General features: G+C 35.9%; 2 protein-coding genes across 3 annotated transcripts; one reads left to right on the plus strand and one right to left on the minus strand.

Annotated features, from left to right (window-relative positions):
* Nucleotides 1–73: 73 nt before the first annotated feature.
* Nucleotides 74–3,647, plus strand: LOC135605255 (uncharacterized). Of its 2 annotated transcripts, XM_065095131.1 has the most exons (5): nt 74–261; nt 1,721–1,899; nt 2,112–2,401; nt 2,922–3,000; nt 3,245–3,647. In XM_065095131.1, exons 2-3 carry the CDS (start codon nt 1,797–1,799, stop codon nt 2,390–2,392), a joined length of 384 nt encoding a protein of 127 aa, XP_064951203.1. In that variant the 5' UTR covers nt 74–261; nt 1,721–1,796; the 3' UTR covers nt 2,393–2,401; nt 2,922–3,000; nt 3,245–3,647. The 2 variants fall into 2 exon arrangements, with proteins under 2 accessions (XP_064951203.1, XP_064951204.1); XM_065095132.1 differs by lacking the exon at nt 74–261 and having other exon boundaries at nt 379–1,899; nt 2,922–3,010.
* A 777-nt stretch (nt 3,648–4,424) lies between these two features.
* Nucleotides 4,425–8,120, minus strand: LOC135605254 (peroxisomal 2,4-dienoyl-CoA reductase [(3E)-enoyl-CoA-producing]-like). Its single transcript, XM_065095130.1, has 5 exons — nt 7,886–8,120; nt 6,974–7,133; nt 6,551–6,720; nt 6,251–6,473; nt 4,425–4,714 (listed from the first exon to the last, which is right to left on the minus strand). Exons 1-5 carry the CDS (start codon nt 8,069–8,071, stop codon nt 4,560–4,562), a joined length of 894 nt encoding a protein of 297 aa, XP_064951202.1. The 5' UTR covers nt 8,072–8,120; the 3' UTR covers nt 4,425–4,559.
* Between the last annotated feature and the right edge of the window lie 9,548 nt (nt 8,121–17,668).

Consider the following 17,668-nt stretch of genomic DNA (forward strand, 5'->3'; position numbering starts at 1 on the left):
GTGCGAAGCACGTGTGCAAAAACAGCTAAATGCTTCTGGATCATGTGAGCGCTACATGCCGATGAACATCACGTGTGTAGCACCTGCTCCGGCCGGCCCTCCAATATCCGGTCTGAGTGCGGCATTGCCTCGCCCGACTCGGGTTAGTGAGACTAAACGAAAGCAGCGCGCCGGAGAAGGCCAAGGCATCTAGGTTGCGGTGGGCTTCGAGAACCGCCTCCTGCTTGAGGATCTCGATCTTTCACAGAGGCTTCTCCACTGGTGAACCCATAATCTTCGAAATCTTCTCTTTTGGTAGTTCCTGGGGCTTATGTCTGTGTGTGGATGGCGAGCTTGGGTTGTTGCGTCTCGTTAGATCTATCCGAGCGAAAGGTTGGATTTTTCTGGATGGGTTTTGCTTGCTCTTGGTTGGATCATCGTACACCCGTCAAAAAATGAGATTTTTACTGATGACCTTGGGATTTTGGTTGTATTCGATGATCGATTCGTGATGTTTTCTCTTGTTCTTCCTTGTTTTTCGCTTGATTTGAGTACTTTTTTTTTGGTTGGTGTTGGCTGATATACACCTTGGAGTGAAGGTGATGGATGATTTGGCCTCTTGTGCGTTGGTTAATTATTGTTACAGTGAGGGTGGTATAGAGGATGAGCAAAATAAAGTATAAGACCATCGGTCTATGGTGAGATTGCAGTTATCGCAGTTGTTAACTGGTGGTTTATGTGGAGTTTTGAGATTGACAAGTATTAAGATGAAAAGTGGTAGTAAATTTCCTGTTAACCAGCATTATGTGAATCACTTTATTCAGTAGTTTCTGATGATACGAAAAGAATATATTCGACCTTTATTCATGTCATGGGTGGGAAGGGCTGAAGTGTTGTTCATCCAACATTTTAGTTAGATGGAGCAATACTAAGATCATTAGAGAAATGACTGTGCCACTTAGTTCTTTGAGTAACTACGGACAAATTCATATTATATAACTTTATAGTGCAGGACGCTTGGAGTGCTGATTTTGAAAGTAGTTCTTTGGACTTAGAAGTTTTATCAATATTTTTTGGGTAAATCTGACAATTACCATCCTAATTGTGAGTTACATGCCATCCAAATCTCTACTTGTGTTAAGTATTATAATGGTAGCTGATGAATCGTTTAATCTTTAGAAAAACTCTCTAATGGTGTAACATATATATGAATTTGTTCATTGTGACGTTTAAGCAAATAAGTTGGTTGCATTGACCGATGCTAATTCAAACTTAAGTCTAAAACTATCCATGTGGTTGGATTTATTGGTTTTGTATCTACGAGTAGGAGACTTAGCCACCTTTGGTTATAGGGTTCACTTAATCTATACTAAGTAATCTTCTTGCAGAAAGATATACCATCCAATGAAAAGGGGTTAGGATTGCATTGCCCTTGTAGAGAGTTCTCTTAAGATCAAGGAATTCAACAACTATCATGTGACTCACAATTAGTACATTATTTAGACTAGGTTGAGTGAATTTAGCAATGAAAGCAGCAAGCTTGTGCAGGGTGAATCTTAGAATCATCATGTACTCAGAATCTTCTGGTAACTTGTGTTTCTATTTTAACAAGGCTTTTTCCTAAAAGGAGCTGTTTTCTGTGTTAGGTACAACAATTTAGTTTGCATGTAAGTGTCCATTGAACTGGAATAATATATATTTCTCATCAAATCTCCTTTGCTGGATTCTGTTGGACTTGTAGGCACCTCCCCATCCATCATCGGAAGTATGCATGTTTGCATGTATCTTCCATCTAAATTCTGTCCATAAGGGAAATCATGGTTGATGACTTTGCCCAGGGTTTTGGTTTGGCAACTTTCCCCAATCCATCATTTGTCCATGACTTCATTTGTTTTGCACTGGGAGAGGGATCTCAAGTTGGTTGGTTTCCATTTGTTGTTTTTTCTTTCCCTAGCTTTTTTTCTGCTCACTATAATTTTTTTCCAAACGGTAGTATATTGTTGTAATTACTGATCAATGTGGATTTCTGGTCCAAATTTTTTTGCTTGATGTATTAATTTTACAGGGCTTCCAGTGAGACCACTATTATGTTGGTTTTAGGAGTTGTAATTTTCTTCTTGAACTCTTTGTAGAAGGCATTTGCACAATTAGAATGGCAAAAGGATTAATATGGGCAACCACTGAAGACTTGGCAAGGAACCGAGCAAAGGTTTTGTCATTGTACCGTCAGATCTTGAGAAGCCTCAACTCCCCAGAACTCCCACTCACCCATGCGGCTCGTCTCGCCAAGAAAGCAGAGGTCCACAGCATCTTCTTGTTCGGAGCTGAAGAACGTTCTCTCCACAACATTGCTGACCTCATTGATGCTGCTAATTACTCCCTTTCCATCCTTAAGCAGGGCCGCCTCCCATAGTGTACAAATGTCTGTATGAACTCTTGTTTGTCCTCTCCCTTTCCATCCTTAAAATATGCACTTTAGTGAGGATTATTAAGCTGTAAGTTGATATCATATATGCTTTGTAGCAGATCCATCAGAGTCCGACGAAGTGATCCTGCAGTTCAACATGCAAGAACATTTTTTTAAAATAAACATAAAACTAAGCAATTTGACTAGATTAAAGTTGAGATTGCTAAAACTGTTTATTCTTTTTGCTGTATCAGTTTCCTGTCTCTGATACTATCATGTCACTCCTGTATTTGTTTCCAAACTATTTTCACAGCTGACATTTTGATGTTTTGTTCAAGTACTGCTCCGTGGGCTTGTAGTATTTTATTGTCAATCAATATTTTAATTTGGTGGTGATAAAAGGTCAAAATACATCGCATACAATATAAAGTTTGCTTGTCTTTGGAATCTTTAGCGTTTAGCGCCTTTAACTATGCTAACAAATACCTTTGAAGAATATAATACTGATCAGATTCTGGATCATTTTTCTGTGCAGTTATTAAGGATTTGAAATATGCTGACACGCATGAGTGGGTTAAAGTTGATAGCTCTTCTGCAATGATAGGAATAACCAGGTATCCTCAGGTGATTTTATTTTCTGGATGAGTTCCATTACTGCCATCTGAATTGACTCAACAATGTGGGAGACCCTAGCCAAAATATTCTTATATAGTTATTCATATTATGGTTTCATCCGATTAATTTTTCTTCCTACTGCAAACCTAGTTATTGTTCTGTTGTTATATTAGTTATGTACATTATTATGCAGCTTCTACGTTTTTGTTCTTTTCATGAATTCTTTGCATTATTCCCTTCCAGGATCACTTGGGTGATGTTGTATATGTTGAATTGCCATAAGTTTCTGGAGCTGTGGCTCAGGGAAAGAATTTTGGTGCAGTTGAAAGTGTGAAGGCAACCAGGAAGGTCAATTCTCCAGTTTCTGGAGAAGTGGTTGAGGTCAACACTGAGCCAAATGGTTCTCCTGGATTGATGAGTTCTTTAGACAAGTTGTTTTCCACCAGTACTTTATTTAAGAGAAACAATGCCTTCACCTAGTTGTCATGTTATTTTTGGGAACCATACACATATGAGCAAGCCAGAATGCCTTTTCCCAGTTTATACAGTCTCTTTGTGTGTCATGTACGCATAATGCAAGTCCTAATCAAACTAGCTTTACTAACAGTTATTCCATCAGTCTATGTTGTGATAGATATTATCAAGACCTATGTGATAAGGGATGTGAGTCGGAACGGATTATCCGTGGATGAGATTAAATTCGGAACGGCTCATCGAGTCCTATCATAATGGAAAGCTACTATTGGATTAAGTTTTATGTACACTAGGATAATAGATTTGATTCTGTTATGTTTGACCTCAAACCCTTTGGTGAAATTATAATACTCAAAAGTAAATTGAATAACTAGCTTATAAAAATTTTATTGACATATTATCATTAATTTGAGTTTAAACATGAGTCATGTGGTTTAAACTCATCAAATTAATGGATCAGTTATTTGGGTTACCTTTCATCACATCATCAGATAAAATCTTGGGCTGTGAAATTGCCTGAAAAATATTTCCTTTGATGTTGATGTGGCATTCAGTGCTTCCCTATTGTTACCAGATTAATATTGACACATAAAAATCCATGCTAAGAAATCAAGCTTCAACATTCCTGGCCAAGAAGTTAAGGAAAGATTAAACCAACCAGAGATTTCCAAGCAAAAGCTCTGTCAAAATTGCCTGAAAACATGAGCCTAACTCACGATATAATTTCTACATGGGTGCTTAATTTCCATTGCAAGTCCAGTAACCATCACCAAGGCTCAGTATTGTAACATAAAAGCCAATGCAGAACTACTGCTGCTAAGTCATCAGTGAGGTATGAAGACTTCCATAGGTGCCATTGGAGCTGACAGCATAAAACTCCCATGACTTATTTATCTCTGATCACATATAAACCACGTAGAGATGGCTTCAGATGCAATTGATGCAAACCTTCAATTCTAACCTTCCTTTTTCATGATTTATAATGAGAAACTCTTTACTATGTTCAAAAACTATACTAGTGGTAGTTTATGTCAAGCATAAAAATCCGGACCTAGAACAATGTCATCAATAACAAGGGGCACCACTACAGCTTGCTGGCTGGAAAAGCAACAGGTGACTTCCTCGACTTCATCTCTACTACCTTTGATAACTTCTTCACTTCTTCCTTCCCAATGTGCCGCGGATGGCTCAGCCAAAGTCCTCCATCAACAACCATCGTAGTCCCGTTGATGTATTTACCTTAAACAATTAGCAAATGAGGACAAATGTGAAATTTTGGCATTACAGTGACAAATAGCAGGCCGATACAAGAAAAACTTCACAAAAATTGTTCAGTGAGTATTAAATAAAACATAAGATAATCCCTCTCTATTGAGACATCTAGTGCGGTTAGTTCATTATTGCATAAGTGATGTTTCTCAGGTTTGAATCCATGTTTGAGTTTCTGATTAGTTTAATGAAAATTTCTGATTAATTAAAGAAACATAGGATCAAGAACAAGCTAGAAAATAGAACTTTTCAATAACAATCAGACACAATGAGCCCTACCAGTTGCCAGGTTTTGATGGTAGATTTTCGTAGTACTACTAAGCTAGACTTTGCTGTTCAAAATTTGATGTGATAGGATAATGAAGAGCAACACTAGCTAAAGTGACATTGATGACAATATCAACTGAAAATATCTACCTTCGTAAACCCTGTTTACCAACTATTTGTTAACTTATGGTTCATGATGATAAGAATCCAAGGCATTGCACAGTTCATGACACTAGAGTCCAAATTTTAGCCAATGTAGGATGAAAAATAAGGTGTCAGTAAAAAACTGTGTTATTAATAATCAGTAATACTAACAACATCATAATGCATACAAACATATGCACCATATATTCACATCATACTGTGCAGTTCATCAACAAACTGCCAAGTGAACAAAACCACCAAAGATGACTACCATATAATAGAATAAATTAAGCAGATTATCCACATATGATCTGTCAATGACCAAATGTTGGCAAGTCTAGAAAACTTTTCCTAAATGTACCCAAACCTCACCACAAATAGTTCTAAATACTGTCTGGTAAACAGGGACAATTTTCAAGCATCTGATGACCAACACCACCTGATGAAGCACCAATAGATACAAAAGAAAGGTACACGAGGAACTCTGCGACGTAAACAGATGGCTAGCAATACCAGGAGCAAATACAGAATGATTTACACTTCTTATCAAGGATTAGCATGGGCTCATCTTTGATCTGCATCTTTCCAATCCACTGAACCGTTTCATCCAATCTACCCATTCCAATCCAATCTACATTTTTCTAAAGTCTAAGAAGGGTCAATGTACATAGTTTTATGCTTGTATGCAAAAAGCTGACTTTGAAATTTAAACCTTAGTCACCTAGATTGTAATTGAACAATCTTATCCTGGTGCCAAACCTTGTCTTCTCCAATTTACATTCCTTTACTAACATTAAAGCACGATCAAAATCTCATTTTTGATTCTTTGTCAATAGGTGAAAATATACACAGGCTGGTGAAGGGCAAATCGGCAACATAACGTGTATATATATCCTCACACAAGGTTGGAAACCCCATTCTTTCACTAGCCACACCCATTTTCCATCATACACAATGAAGATGGAAGTTCCCCATGATAATTTGCCACAAGGATATTCATGAGATGGCATTTTTTATGCACTTAGAAATAAGAATAACAATATTGGAGGATTTGAAAAAAACAACTTATTATCAGCAACGAGAAAGTTCACAAACCTGCATCAGAAGCCAAATATAGTGCAGCCATTGCGATATCCCATCTCTCCCCCAGCTTATACAGAGGCCTGTATTCCCTAGACTTACTCTGCATTTCTCCTGGTGCAAGCTTCCTCATTCCAGGAGTGTCTCCTATTGGTCCTGGTGCAATACCATTGACCCTTATATCATAGTCAGTTCCCCATTCTAGGGCTAAAGACCTTGTGATACTGTCAACTGCTGCCTAGTGATAATAAAAGGGGCACAAGTTACAGGCAAGTGTACCAAATGCACCAAGAGCTGAAGTTTGTTTAACCATACCTTGGCTGCCGATACATGGATCTGGTACCAAGCAGCTGTGTAGTGCAAAGTTGCACTTATGTTTAATATAAGGCCACCTGTAGATGGACCTTCTCCTCGTCCTCCCTTCTTCAGATGCTTTAGGGCTTCATGACACATAGTGAATGTGCCTACTGAATCAATGTCTATCACTGGAAATTTCAAATGAAAGAAGCTTTGATTATTTAGCAGCCAGTATCTGTAAGAAATTCAAACTCAAAGCAATAAGAAACCATAAGGTATTAGAATGCCAATCATATTCAACAAGGAATGCATTATGGTAAATGAGTTCTTACAAGAATTACACGATAAATTTGATTTGTATGTATAAATGTTTGGGCGAAAGTCAGAAATGATCAAATCAAAGTATTGTACCCTCCAACATCCTGCAAGAAACACAGATACCTGTTCTAAAACCATTTGGTGATAAATCTTCTGGTGACACAAGAAAATTGCCTGCTGCCCCATTTACAAGAATATCAAGTTTTCCAAAATGCGTAGTTGTTTTTTCCAGAACCCTGGCTGCATCTTCCTGCTTACGAACATCTCCCTCAAGCCCAATTGCCTGTGATCATATCAAACAAAAAGGTTAGTGTAGTACAGACAATACACATGAGATCCATATTTCGAAAATTCATCAACCAAACTTGTAAGCCAATCGAGTTAACTCGTCAAGATTTCGAGTTGATTTGCTGCCTAACTTGATTTGGTTGAAACTCAGAAACAAACTTGGTTGGAATTAATGAGCTTCTCAAACATAATCTGAGTTATCGAACTCATCTAAGTTAAAAAGGTTAACATCACACTGCTAGTTTCTTAATGAGGACAACATTATCAGGGTGGTTGCTGGTTTATTAGGGAGTTTAGTGTATTAGGTTGAAATGATTCTCTGGTTCCATTTTGAGACAAAAAAGGCTGTAATTCTTTTGTTGAGGCTTCAAACCCTCGCCGATGATGCAAGTTAGGACATTCTTGTATATTATTTGAACTTTCTTCGATCTGTGCATAGTCAATCAATTTGTCAAAATAACTCAACCCAGATGACATTTGAGTAGAGCTCTTGAGCATTTGAACACTGATTGATCCAATCAAATAACATCGGCCCCTTCAAAAATCACAGAATATGCTACATAATCAAAGACGAAAAAGAAACGCTTCCAAAGCTCTGAAGAGAACACATAAAGCAAAGCAATTTAACATGTCATTAGGGTAATCAGACAAAGAGGAAAACATCAATTTCTCGTTCCGAGGACCGAATAGGAGCTCAGACACGAAAGTCCAGTGAAAGGTCGAATCTTTGTGGCAGAGCCGGCTCACCCGGATCCCCTCCGACCGGAGGGCGGCGACGGCCGCGTCGAGGACCTGGCGGCGGCGACCCATGATGGCGACAGCGGCGCCATGCCTCCCAAACTGGGTGGAGATCTCCAAGCCGATCCCGGAACCGCCTCCCGTTACGAGCGCCACCTTCCCTTTCAGGATATCCGCCTTGAAGGGAGACTCCATTTTCTCTCTCTCTCTCTCTCGCTCTCTCTCTCGCCTTTAGATGGCTGCCAACTCGCACTAATATTTCGGAATAATAGCCACAGATTTTTTACGGTCTCATTTCTAATGACTTATAAATATTACAAAAACACTCACAGACGGTAATATTATTATGCGACAAGAAAAAGTCGGTGGTGGAGAACTCGACCATTCTTAACTTGTTTATGGTTCGACTTATTTTAGAAATTTCTTAATACATTTGATATGCTTCCAATATCTGAAGTAGGTTCGATCTGCACTAAATACTAATATGGAGTTGGGTCTCGAATGTGATCTCTTGATACATTAGTTAGGTTCGATGTATAGAGTTTTAGGGTTGACAATCATCCATCGGGTTATTTTTTATAGTCGATTTGCATTTAGCCGCTAGTGGCATGAGAGAATATTTTATATAATTAAAAATAGTTTTAAATTTTTTTTATTTGATGGATGATAACATGTCGAGAGATTTTATTGGTTTTTACATATTATGATACTATATATCATGCCTTGATCCTATTGAAGGGACTAGTAACTCATCGAGCATGTTTTCAATATTCAACCTTAGGAGAGTATAGTGAACGATTGATAATGTCCTACGGAGGATACATTAAGCGATTTTTTATGTTGAGTTTGAAGAGGACACATCTAACAACTTTTAAATACTTAGTCTGAGAAGGAAGCATTGGGCAACTCTTTGATGCTTAGCCCAAGAAGAGTGTATTATGGGGATCTTTGATGTTTAACCGGAGGAAGATATATCAAATAATTTTTTATGCTTAGTTCAAAAAGAATGCACCAAGTAACTCCTTAATGCTTAGCCGGAGGAGGGAGCATTGAGCAATTTTTTGATGGTTAGCTTAATGAGGGCGCAATAGGTAGATCTTTGATGCTTAACCTACGGAGGGCACATCAAATAAATCTTTCTATGTTTAGCTTGAGGAGAGCGCATTAGATAGATGTTTGATTATTAACTCGATGATGGTACATCGAGTAGATCTTTGATGCTTAGATTGAGAAGGGCACATCGATAAATCCTTGATGTTTAGTCTAAGAAGAGTGCCTCAAGGAGATTTTTGATACTTACTCTAAGGAGAGAGTATCGAGCAGTTATCAATGTCTATTCTGAGGACACATTAGATAATCTTTGATTCTTAGTTCGAAGAGAACATATCAGACAATTTAATGCTTAGCATAAAGAAAAAGCATTAGACAACTCTTTGCAGCTTAACTCAAGGATATGCATTGGGCAGATCTTTGATGCTTAGCCCAGGAGGGTGCAATGAGTAGATATTTGACATTTAGCCTAAAGAGGGAACATATAGCATATTTTCGACATATGTTTCCATATTGCACTTGTTTTGAGGCTTGAATATCCGATTCACTATTCTCTAGTATATTGCCCCTACATTCTTTAATCCAAATGATTTGACCTTATAACATTATGTACCCTAGTCGGTAATAAAGGAAATATACTCTTGATATTTCAAAGTCATCTTGATTTAGTTATAACCCGAAAAGGCATCCATGAAAGTTAGTAGTTCATAGCCCAAGGTAATGTTTACCAATTGATAAATACAAGATAGCAAATAATTATCTTTTGAGTATGCTTTGTACGTGTTCGTATAGTCAACATATATCATCTAATTTTCATTCTTTTTTTTTAACGAGTACAACATTTGCAAGCTATGATGTGCCTCTTTAGCATTTTCTAATGGTGGTTATAACATATGCCTTATAGCTTAAAAAGCTATCTTCTCTTTAAGTTGTCCTCCAATAATAACATCAATTTATCTCTCGATTGATCCTTCAAGCTAAGGTGATGGTTCTTACCACTTATGTAGGAAATACTTCGATCGTCCTTGGTGCATGAGTTACTATATATGATTTTTCAGTTAGAGACAAACTTCGATATCATGCCCATGGTCTTGGTGGAATATATAATATTTCACTTTGTCCTGTCTTCTTGATGGAGACTTCATGGGACATGACTCCCACAACATCCTTTTTTTTTATTATTTAAAAAAAGATCTTCGTGTAAGATGCATAGAGGGGAGTCAACTCTAAGAACAGTTGGAAGGGTCCCTATAAGTCGGGTCTTCACTGTTAAGGTGGCTTCGGGATCGAGGCTGGTCAGTCTAGCTTCTTGCATTTGGATGATTCCTCTCACTTGCTAAACATATCAGGGAGAGGTTGGCTGTCTCTTAAGTAGGGACCAAGTGGCCGAGTCTTATACACATTGAATTATAACTAATATACCAATGAAAACACAAATAATATGTATATATTACTCTTATTTAGTGATATAATTTATGATATCTATGCTTTATAAATATGATAAATGATATTATTATGTTTTTTATTTTTAAAGTTAGAAGCACATACTTTTCAAAAATATTATTCTTAGTATTCTACAAAATATTGGTTAAGTATACATAAATATTAATATTTACTTTAAACATATTTTGTAGTGAAAAAGCACAATCTTTCAACACAACAAACTTAAGTATGCTAGTGGATTTGAGTATGAGATTAAGTTATGGTAATAAGCATATATATATATATATATATATATATATATATATATATATATATATATATATATATATATATATATATATATATATATTTTGTAACATCCCTGATTAGTCCCACATCAAAAGTGGGTAAGATTAAGATTGACTTATAAGGGTCTGATGAGTGTACTACTATCAACTTCAGCTTAAGCATTTTGGTCAGTGGTTTAGACCAAACGAAGTTGATAGGCTAGTTTGCCCATTAGGCCCGTGTCATAATATTTGGTATCAGAGCCGACCTAGCATTTGGGCATGGTGAAGGGTCTGATGAGTATACTATTATCAAACTTTAGTTTAAGTATTTTGGTTAGTGGGTTAGATCAAACGAAATTGATAGGTTAGTTAGCCCATCAGGCTCGGGTCATGATATTTGGTATCAGAGCCGATGAGTCAGAGGACTCGTCAAGTATATGTTACATGTATATGTTATAATATAGGGTATAGAAGTATATGAATGTAATATGTATCTTATATATGCATATAAACATTTTGAATTATTTTAACGTAGAATTTTATCTCTCTTTTTTTTATATATACTATGTCGTAGGATTATGCTTTCTAAAAAAGTTATAGGATAATTTGTTTACTGTTAAATGTCTTTTGCATATGATTTTGAAATATTGTATACATGACATGATACATACTCATTTAAATAAAGTCATAAAGGCATAATTATACTTATTGAGTGATTACTTACTATAAATCTTATTTTATAGGTAAAGATACTAGTACCCTACCTAAGTTGTTGGGCAAGGAAGTGAGCACATGTAAGCCCATACTAGTGCAAAATGAATGATGACATATATGTTTTTTATGTATATAACTTTCGGACATATTGTGTAGATGCGTTTTTCTTTTGATATTATAATTATATATAAGTGTCAAAATTACTATGTATAGAAGAAACCCTATCATTTTGCTTAGTAAATTGATATATTTCTTTTAAAATTATTTATGTTTTTCTCTACACTCCTATTGATAGCAGTAAAAAAATTAGAAAATGACATTCTACTTTAGTTATGCATATAGGGTATGGATGGGGTTAGGAGTAGGGTGTTATATCAAAAGAATCAAAATAACTCTAATTCAAATATGAATGGTTGAATGAGGACTAATATATGTGTGTTAGTAATTCCTCAAGTCTTGTTTGTGAATCTAGATACAAAATCTACTAGTGACTCCTTCTTGACTTGGTGGATTGATTTTAGAGTTGTAGTCGTATACTTAGGACATATATTCCCAACGAAGCATTGCTCAAACTTGTTAGCAAGCTGAGCAAAAAAGACCACCAAGAGTGTTCAAGGTGAGAATACCACTCGTGATGCCTCACAATATTATAGGAAAGGTACAACACATCAAGGCATATGATCTATCATAGAGTGATATTTGAGCGTGGAAAGCCACTATATGTTCTATAGGATCTGCACCTCCATTGAACACTTCCAAGGTATGCAATCGAAAGCTTAAAGGGATCACTTCTTCTTGGATTTTATGGATGAAAGGAGATTTAGCCAAAGCGAGCTCTATTAATTTACCTTCTTTTGCATGATAGAATTCTTAACTCATGTCTTCTAAGAATAAGTCCATCCCTTGGATTTGCATTTATATGCTGTAGCCGGTGGAATTCACCGATTGAGCCTTTGATTCACATGTCACTAATTAGGAGCGATGAGGTCCATTAACTCAATCATAGGATATCATGGAGCATCGTTCACAAGATGATTAGTCGACTATGAGTGCTCTAGAGCAACATGGGTGTGGATGGTGGGAGAGACCTAGTAGCTATTGAGGAATTGGACTTGTCACAAACTAAGCTAGTTGCGGGATAAGGGGAAGACAAACTACATCATCTCTATTAATGTCTAGACCTATTGGTTGAGGCTTAGGATGACCTTCATGAGAACTATAATATAGGTGAGAGTTCCCAACAGGGAGAGAGACTAGAATCATTGAATAATTGTTAGTACTAAATGAGAGTCTATACGGAGGTTAAAGAATTGAGGAAAAAAATCAAAGAAGATAAGCCACTTTAGGTGAAGATATACTATAGGTGAGAGATGTGACATCCCTAATAGACTAGTCATTGGGAGTGTCAATGCAACAGTGCTCCTGCGATACGAAGGCTCTCATTTTAGCACTAAAATGCTAGAGAAAAAATTGATGGTGGAGAATTGTTGGAGCAACTCGATTCGATTCTAATCCGACTTGTGATAGGAGTTCCTTGCCCATCTAACATGCTCTCGATGTTTGTAGTGGGGTTTGACTTGCACTCAAGACCAATCTCAGGTTAGAGTCAGGTTAGAGTCCCCGTTGTGATCCAATGAATACCTAAGTTAAGTCTGAAATGAGTTAAGTAGAGTTTTAAGGTAAGAAAGGTCAAATCTTGATATCCATGCCCCTAGGTTACCTTTTATAGTCAATATGCATTTGGTCACCAACTATAGTAGGAAATATTTTATGTTATAGAAAATACTCCTTAAATATTTCATATTTGGGCGATTGACATTGGGATTTTTATCATTTTTAATTAATTAGGACCTCAAGTAGGGTTCATAATTATGAATATTCATCCTATCATTATGAACATATATTTAATTTAAAATATTTTTATAATGATCCTTTTCTAATTTGTATATCTAACTAAAATTCATAGGTATTCTCTCATAGGATGAATATTCACAATTATGAATTTTAGTTATATATATATATATATATATATATATGCATTAACAGACTTTATATGACAGCTATATTAGTAATACTAATATACTTAATCTTTCTGATTGACAAGATTAAGTATATTCACATCCCACTCAGTCTCTATAATGGCTATTAGATTTGGACTAGTACTCCTATAGATAATGCTATTGCCGCAAGTAGTGCTTAATACTTATATTTGTCATTGTCTAAATTATAAGGAGAATATGTGGCGTCTTTGTGTACCTCATAAGGTTAAAAATTTTTGTATCAAAACTTCTTCGGAATTGTTTGAGTACTCCTCTCCTGAAAATATTTGAAAATCGATTGGAAAGATGTTAATTTAAAAATATTTTTGTAAATGAGTAATGAGGAAGTAGAGCAGTGAGTAAGTAAAATGATTTCCAGCAAAGGTAAATAGCAAAGTAAAAGGCAGCAAATCGATTTTATAGTGGTTCAGTCATCGTGACCTACATCTACTCTCGATTCCTCTTCACTCGATGCCATCATCTTCCACTACTGGTCTTCCTTTAATGGGTGAAGACCAACTATCCTTTTATACCTCTCTTCTCATTTTTACTAGTTTAGGATGTAACCTTTTAACAACACTCACTCCTCTCTAAACAAAATTCTAAACTTAGAATTAGAGGAGGAGATCTCTTAAGTGATTACTCACTTTTAAATTCTCCGTGCTTATATGTGTTAATCAGAGATAAGAGGGGTATTTATAGGCCTCAAATGGATTCAAACTTGGAGCCTAAAAGTGTCTCATCCCGATTTTCAGGATACTGACGGTACCACCGCCCAAACTGGCGGTACCATCACCTGATACAGTCTCAGAGATTGTGCCATGACGGTGCCACCTGTTGGGTCACTGTTTCGGTCTTTCACTTGGCCCAACAAAGCCCAAACTTAGGCCCAATTGGCCCCTAATTGAGTTGGCCCAATTCTAACCTAATTATGTGCTAATTATGAATTTTAAGACATACACTAAGCTAAATAAGTTTAGTAAGTCTCGGTTGCTTCCGGTGAGCTTCCGACGATCTTCCGATGAACTTCCAACGATCTCTCGGCAATGTTCCAACGGACTCCCGATAAGCTCTTGGACTTTACGACAATCTTCTTGGCGAGTTCCGATGAGCTTCTTTGGCAAGATCTTGGACTTCTTGATCAATTCCTACAAAACTTTCGATGAACTCTCGAACTCCCAACGAAATCTCATTCTTGACTCCGGGACTTCATTTTGCTTTATGCCTTGATAGCTATCATAGTTAATCTTACATACTTCAAACTTATTTCGATCTAGACAATTATTATAAAGCTTAAATCAAATGTTGTCCAGCATATTATTGGTTTATCGACTCTTTGTCCGATTCTTCGATGCATCGTCCTCTCTTGCGGCCATTACCCAATCGACCAGTTGACCTCCGCAACTCCGATTTCCTTAGCATAATTTTCGCTTTTCTTGGCCCGAAGCCTTTTGCAAATACGTCGACCGATCCTTCAGCTCAACATCCAATCTTCTGACATGTTTTTCTTTGGCCTAACATGATTCTTCCAGCTTTAATTGTCTCTCCCAGATCGAAGCTTCCTGCGTCACTCAAAACGTAGATCAAATCATAAACACTATCAATTGATTTCATCATCAAAATCCCATATTCAACACTATCATGTGTTGCATTCTTACCCAACTTCTTGTATAGTTTATAAACTTAATTTTGACTCCCTTACACATTTTTTTTAATGTGTTTTGCATAAGTTTTTGGCAATTTGTGAGCAACCAAATAGGCTATAAATTTCAGTTTATTTTGGATTGGTATCAAGAATCGACGAGCTTCCGGCGAACTTCCGTCGATCCTCCGATGAACCTTCGGTGATGCTCCTGCGGACTTCCGGCAAACTCCTGGACTTGCGACGACTATATAAACGATACGAACTTCACAAGAAGATCATTGGTAATATTTTTTAGTTTCTTTGGCTTAATCGTAATGATTATCTATATCATAGGTCTCAAAGTCAACCAATCTTAGTATGGTGAAAGTGGTTGCACTGACTATTAACTTACGTGATTTCGAGCTAGACGCAGAGAGACCTTCCCAGGGAAGAAAAGTTTCTGACCCATTATAACTTTTAAATTTCGATTACATTATTGAACATGATAGGTCATTTCACCCATATTTGTTTGATGTAAACATTCGGTACATGAGTAAAGACAAACTTGTAAATATAAAATCTATAATATATTATATTAAATATGAAAATAATCTTTTTATGTCAGAATTAAAATTAAATAATTAGATCTAGTTTTAGAGATACATAAGAGATTTTATTTGATTTGTAAAGACGTCATCTTTAATCCAAGATCATCGCTGTCGATCTACAAAGAGGAACTAGATCATTCTTCTCTTGGTTTAGGGAGGAAAAGTTTAGGGAAAGACCGTAATCCCTCAACTATAATCTCTGTGAGATATCATCTTCTTTAGTCCTTGGAGGTCCTATCTATTTATAGGCAAGAGCAAAGGATCTAGGATAAGTAATTAGGAGATTTTTTCCATCAAGATTATCTCCTAACAAATCCTACTTTAAACTTCTTTTTTATTAATCAAAATATTTTATCAAAATTTAATTAGTTATATTATATATATCTTATCTAATTATAAAGGGTCACAAAATCATCACGGGATTCTGAATGCACTAACTTTATCAAAACAATATGGCTTAAAAGAATATATAGGTTCAATCTGGTATAATAAAAGTCGTCAATTTGTTCAACGTAACCAGTGGAGTTCCTTGGAGATAAAAAGTCTATCATTGCAGACAACTTATCTTTCACACACAGATCATTAATGTGTTTTGAGTCTTCTTTCCGATAACAAAAAAAATTTCAGATAACAATGGCATTCGTCTACAACATTAACAACAAATGACCATAGTTTCTTAACCAAGGGATAGTTGATTTGATAATGTCTAAAAGAGGGTGTTTTTTATTGCCAAAATAATTTTGACTCTATATGGTGCTTTGTACGTAATATTGGCATAATGATAAGATTATTCTTTTATGATTTGAACGGTCAAAGTTTTATGCCTGTTACAAAATCATTATTTTCCATCGATATGGGATTAATTTGATGAACCTTTTTTAAGTCATTGAGTTTTTGGTTAAGACTAAAATGTAAAATCTTATTATGCAATTGTGGCTCATTATCATCAATACAAAAAGCAATAAACATAATGAAAAGATAAAACATAATAATATACAGCTCTTATTGAATCTTATCGGCTCTCCATATCCCAATTACTTCAATTGTGCCCTTTATGACCACATATACATTAATTTTCATTTAGATAAGTAACTCCACACGAATGCATAATATCATTATCATGAACCCATTAAAGAACCCATTAAAGAAACACTAATCCAATGGGAATTTGATTAGTGTTTCTTTAATGGGTTATGGATTTGTAATATCTCCAAATCATGAACCCATTAAAGAAACACTAATCCAAATGAAATTATAACTTTGTACGGAATATGAATACAATGGGAATTTGTTTATGGATTTGACATTTAATAGTGATTATCTATTATTAAAAGGTCATTCTAATTATATATAAAGATCTTCGTGTCAATATATTCCATCGCTTAACAAAATTATAAAGAGAGAAGAAGAGGAAAGATAAATCACGAAACACTTTAAAATATCAATTAGATGGATTATGATCTTAAATGTGCTTGATCTCATTTTCTCACTAATTAATTAAATTATCTATTTGGTTGTAACAATTTTTTTTATTCGGTTATTCCACGAGATCTTAATTTTCCAAATGAATCTCTCAATATTTAAAAAAATAAAAAATATATATTAAATTTATAGATACAATTAATAGTAAATATCGGATGACTCCATCATCGACTGAATGATGGATGTTGATTTGGTGCGTCGGCATTGGGAACATGTGAATCATGGGTGGTCGAGATGCAGACTTTTCTTGACGGCCAGAAGATGGGTGGGTTCTGCATCAGCCTCAGAAAGGAGCACATTATTATTAGCCCCAAAATGATCATGAACTTTGCAAGTTCCCTCGAAACAACCCATTTTCTCTCGATTTGTTTATGATTTGATTGTGTTAAGATGTATGGGATTTCTGGCTAAGAGTATCATTATCAAACTCTTCTTTCCGGCCGACAAATAATGGAGTAAAGCTGCATCCATTTCATCGATAAGAATCTCGTGGTATTGGGTTGTCGTTTTTTCGTATTATCTTCTTATTGAGACACGTTTAACATCCATTGCTACTGGTGAGG

The sequence above is a fragment of the Musa acuminata genome, chromosome BXJ2-2, assembly GCF_036884655.1.
Source record: "Musa acuminata AAA Group cultivar baxijiao chromosome BXJ2-2, Cavendish_Baxijiao_AAA, whole genome shotgun sequence".
Lineage (NCBI taxonomy): Eukaryota > Viridiplantae > Streptophyta > Magnoliopsida > Zingiberales > Musaceae > Musa > Musa acuminata.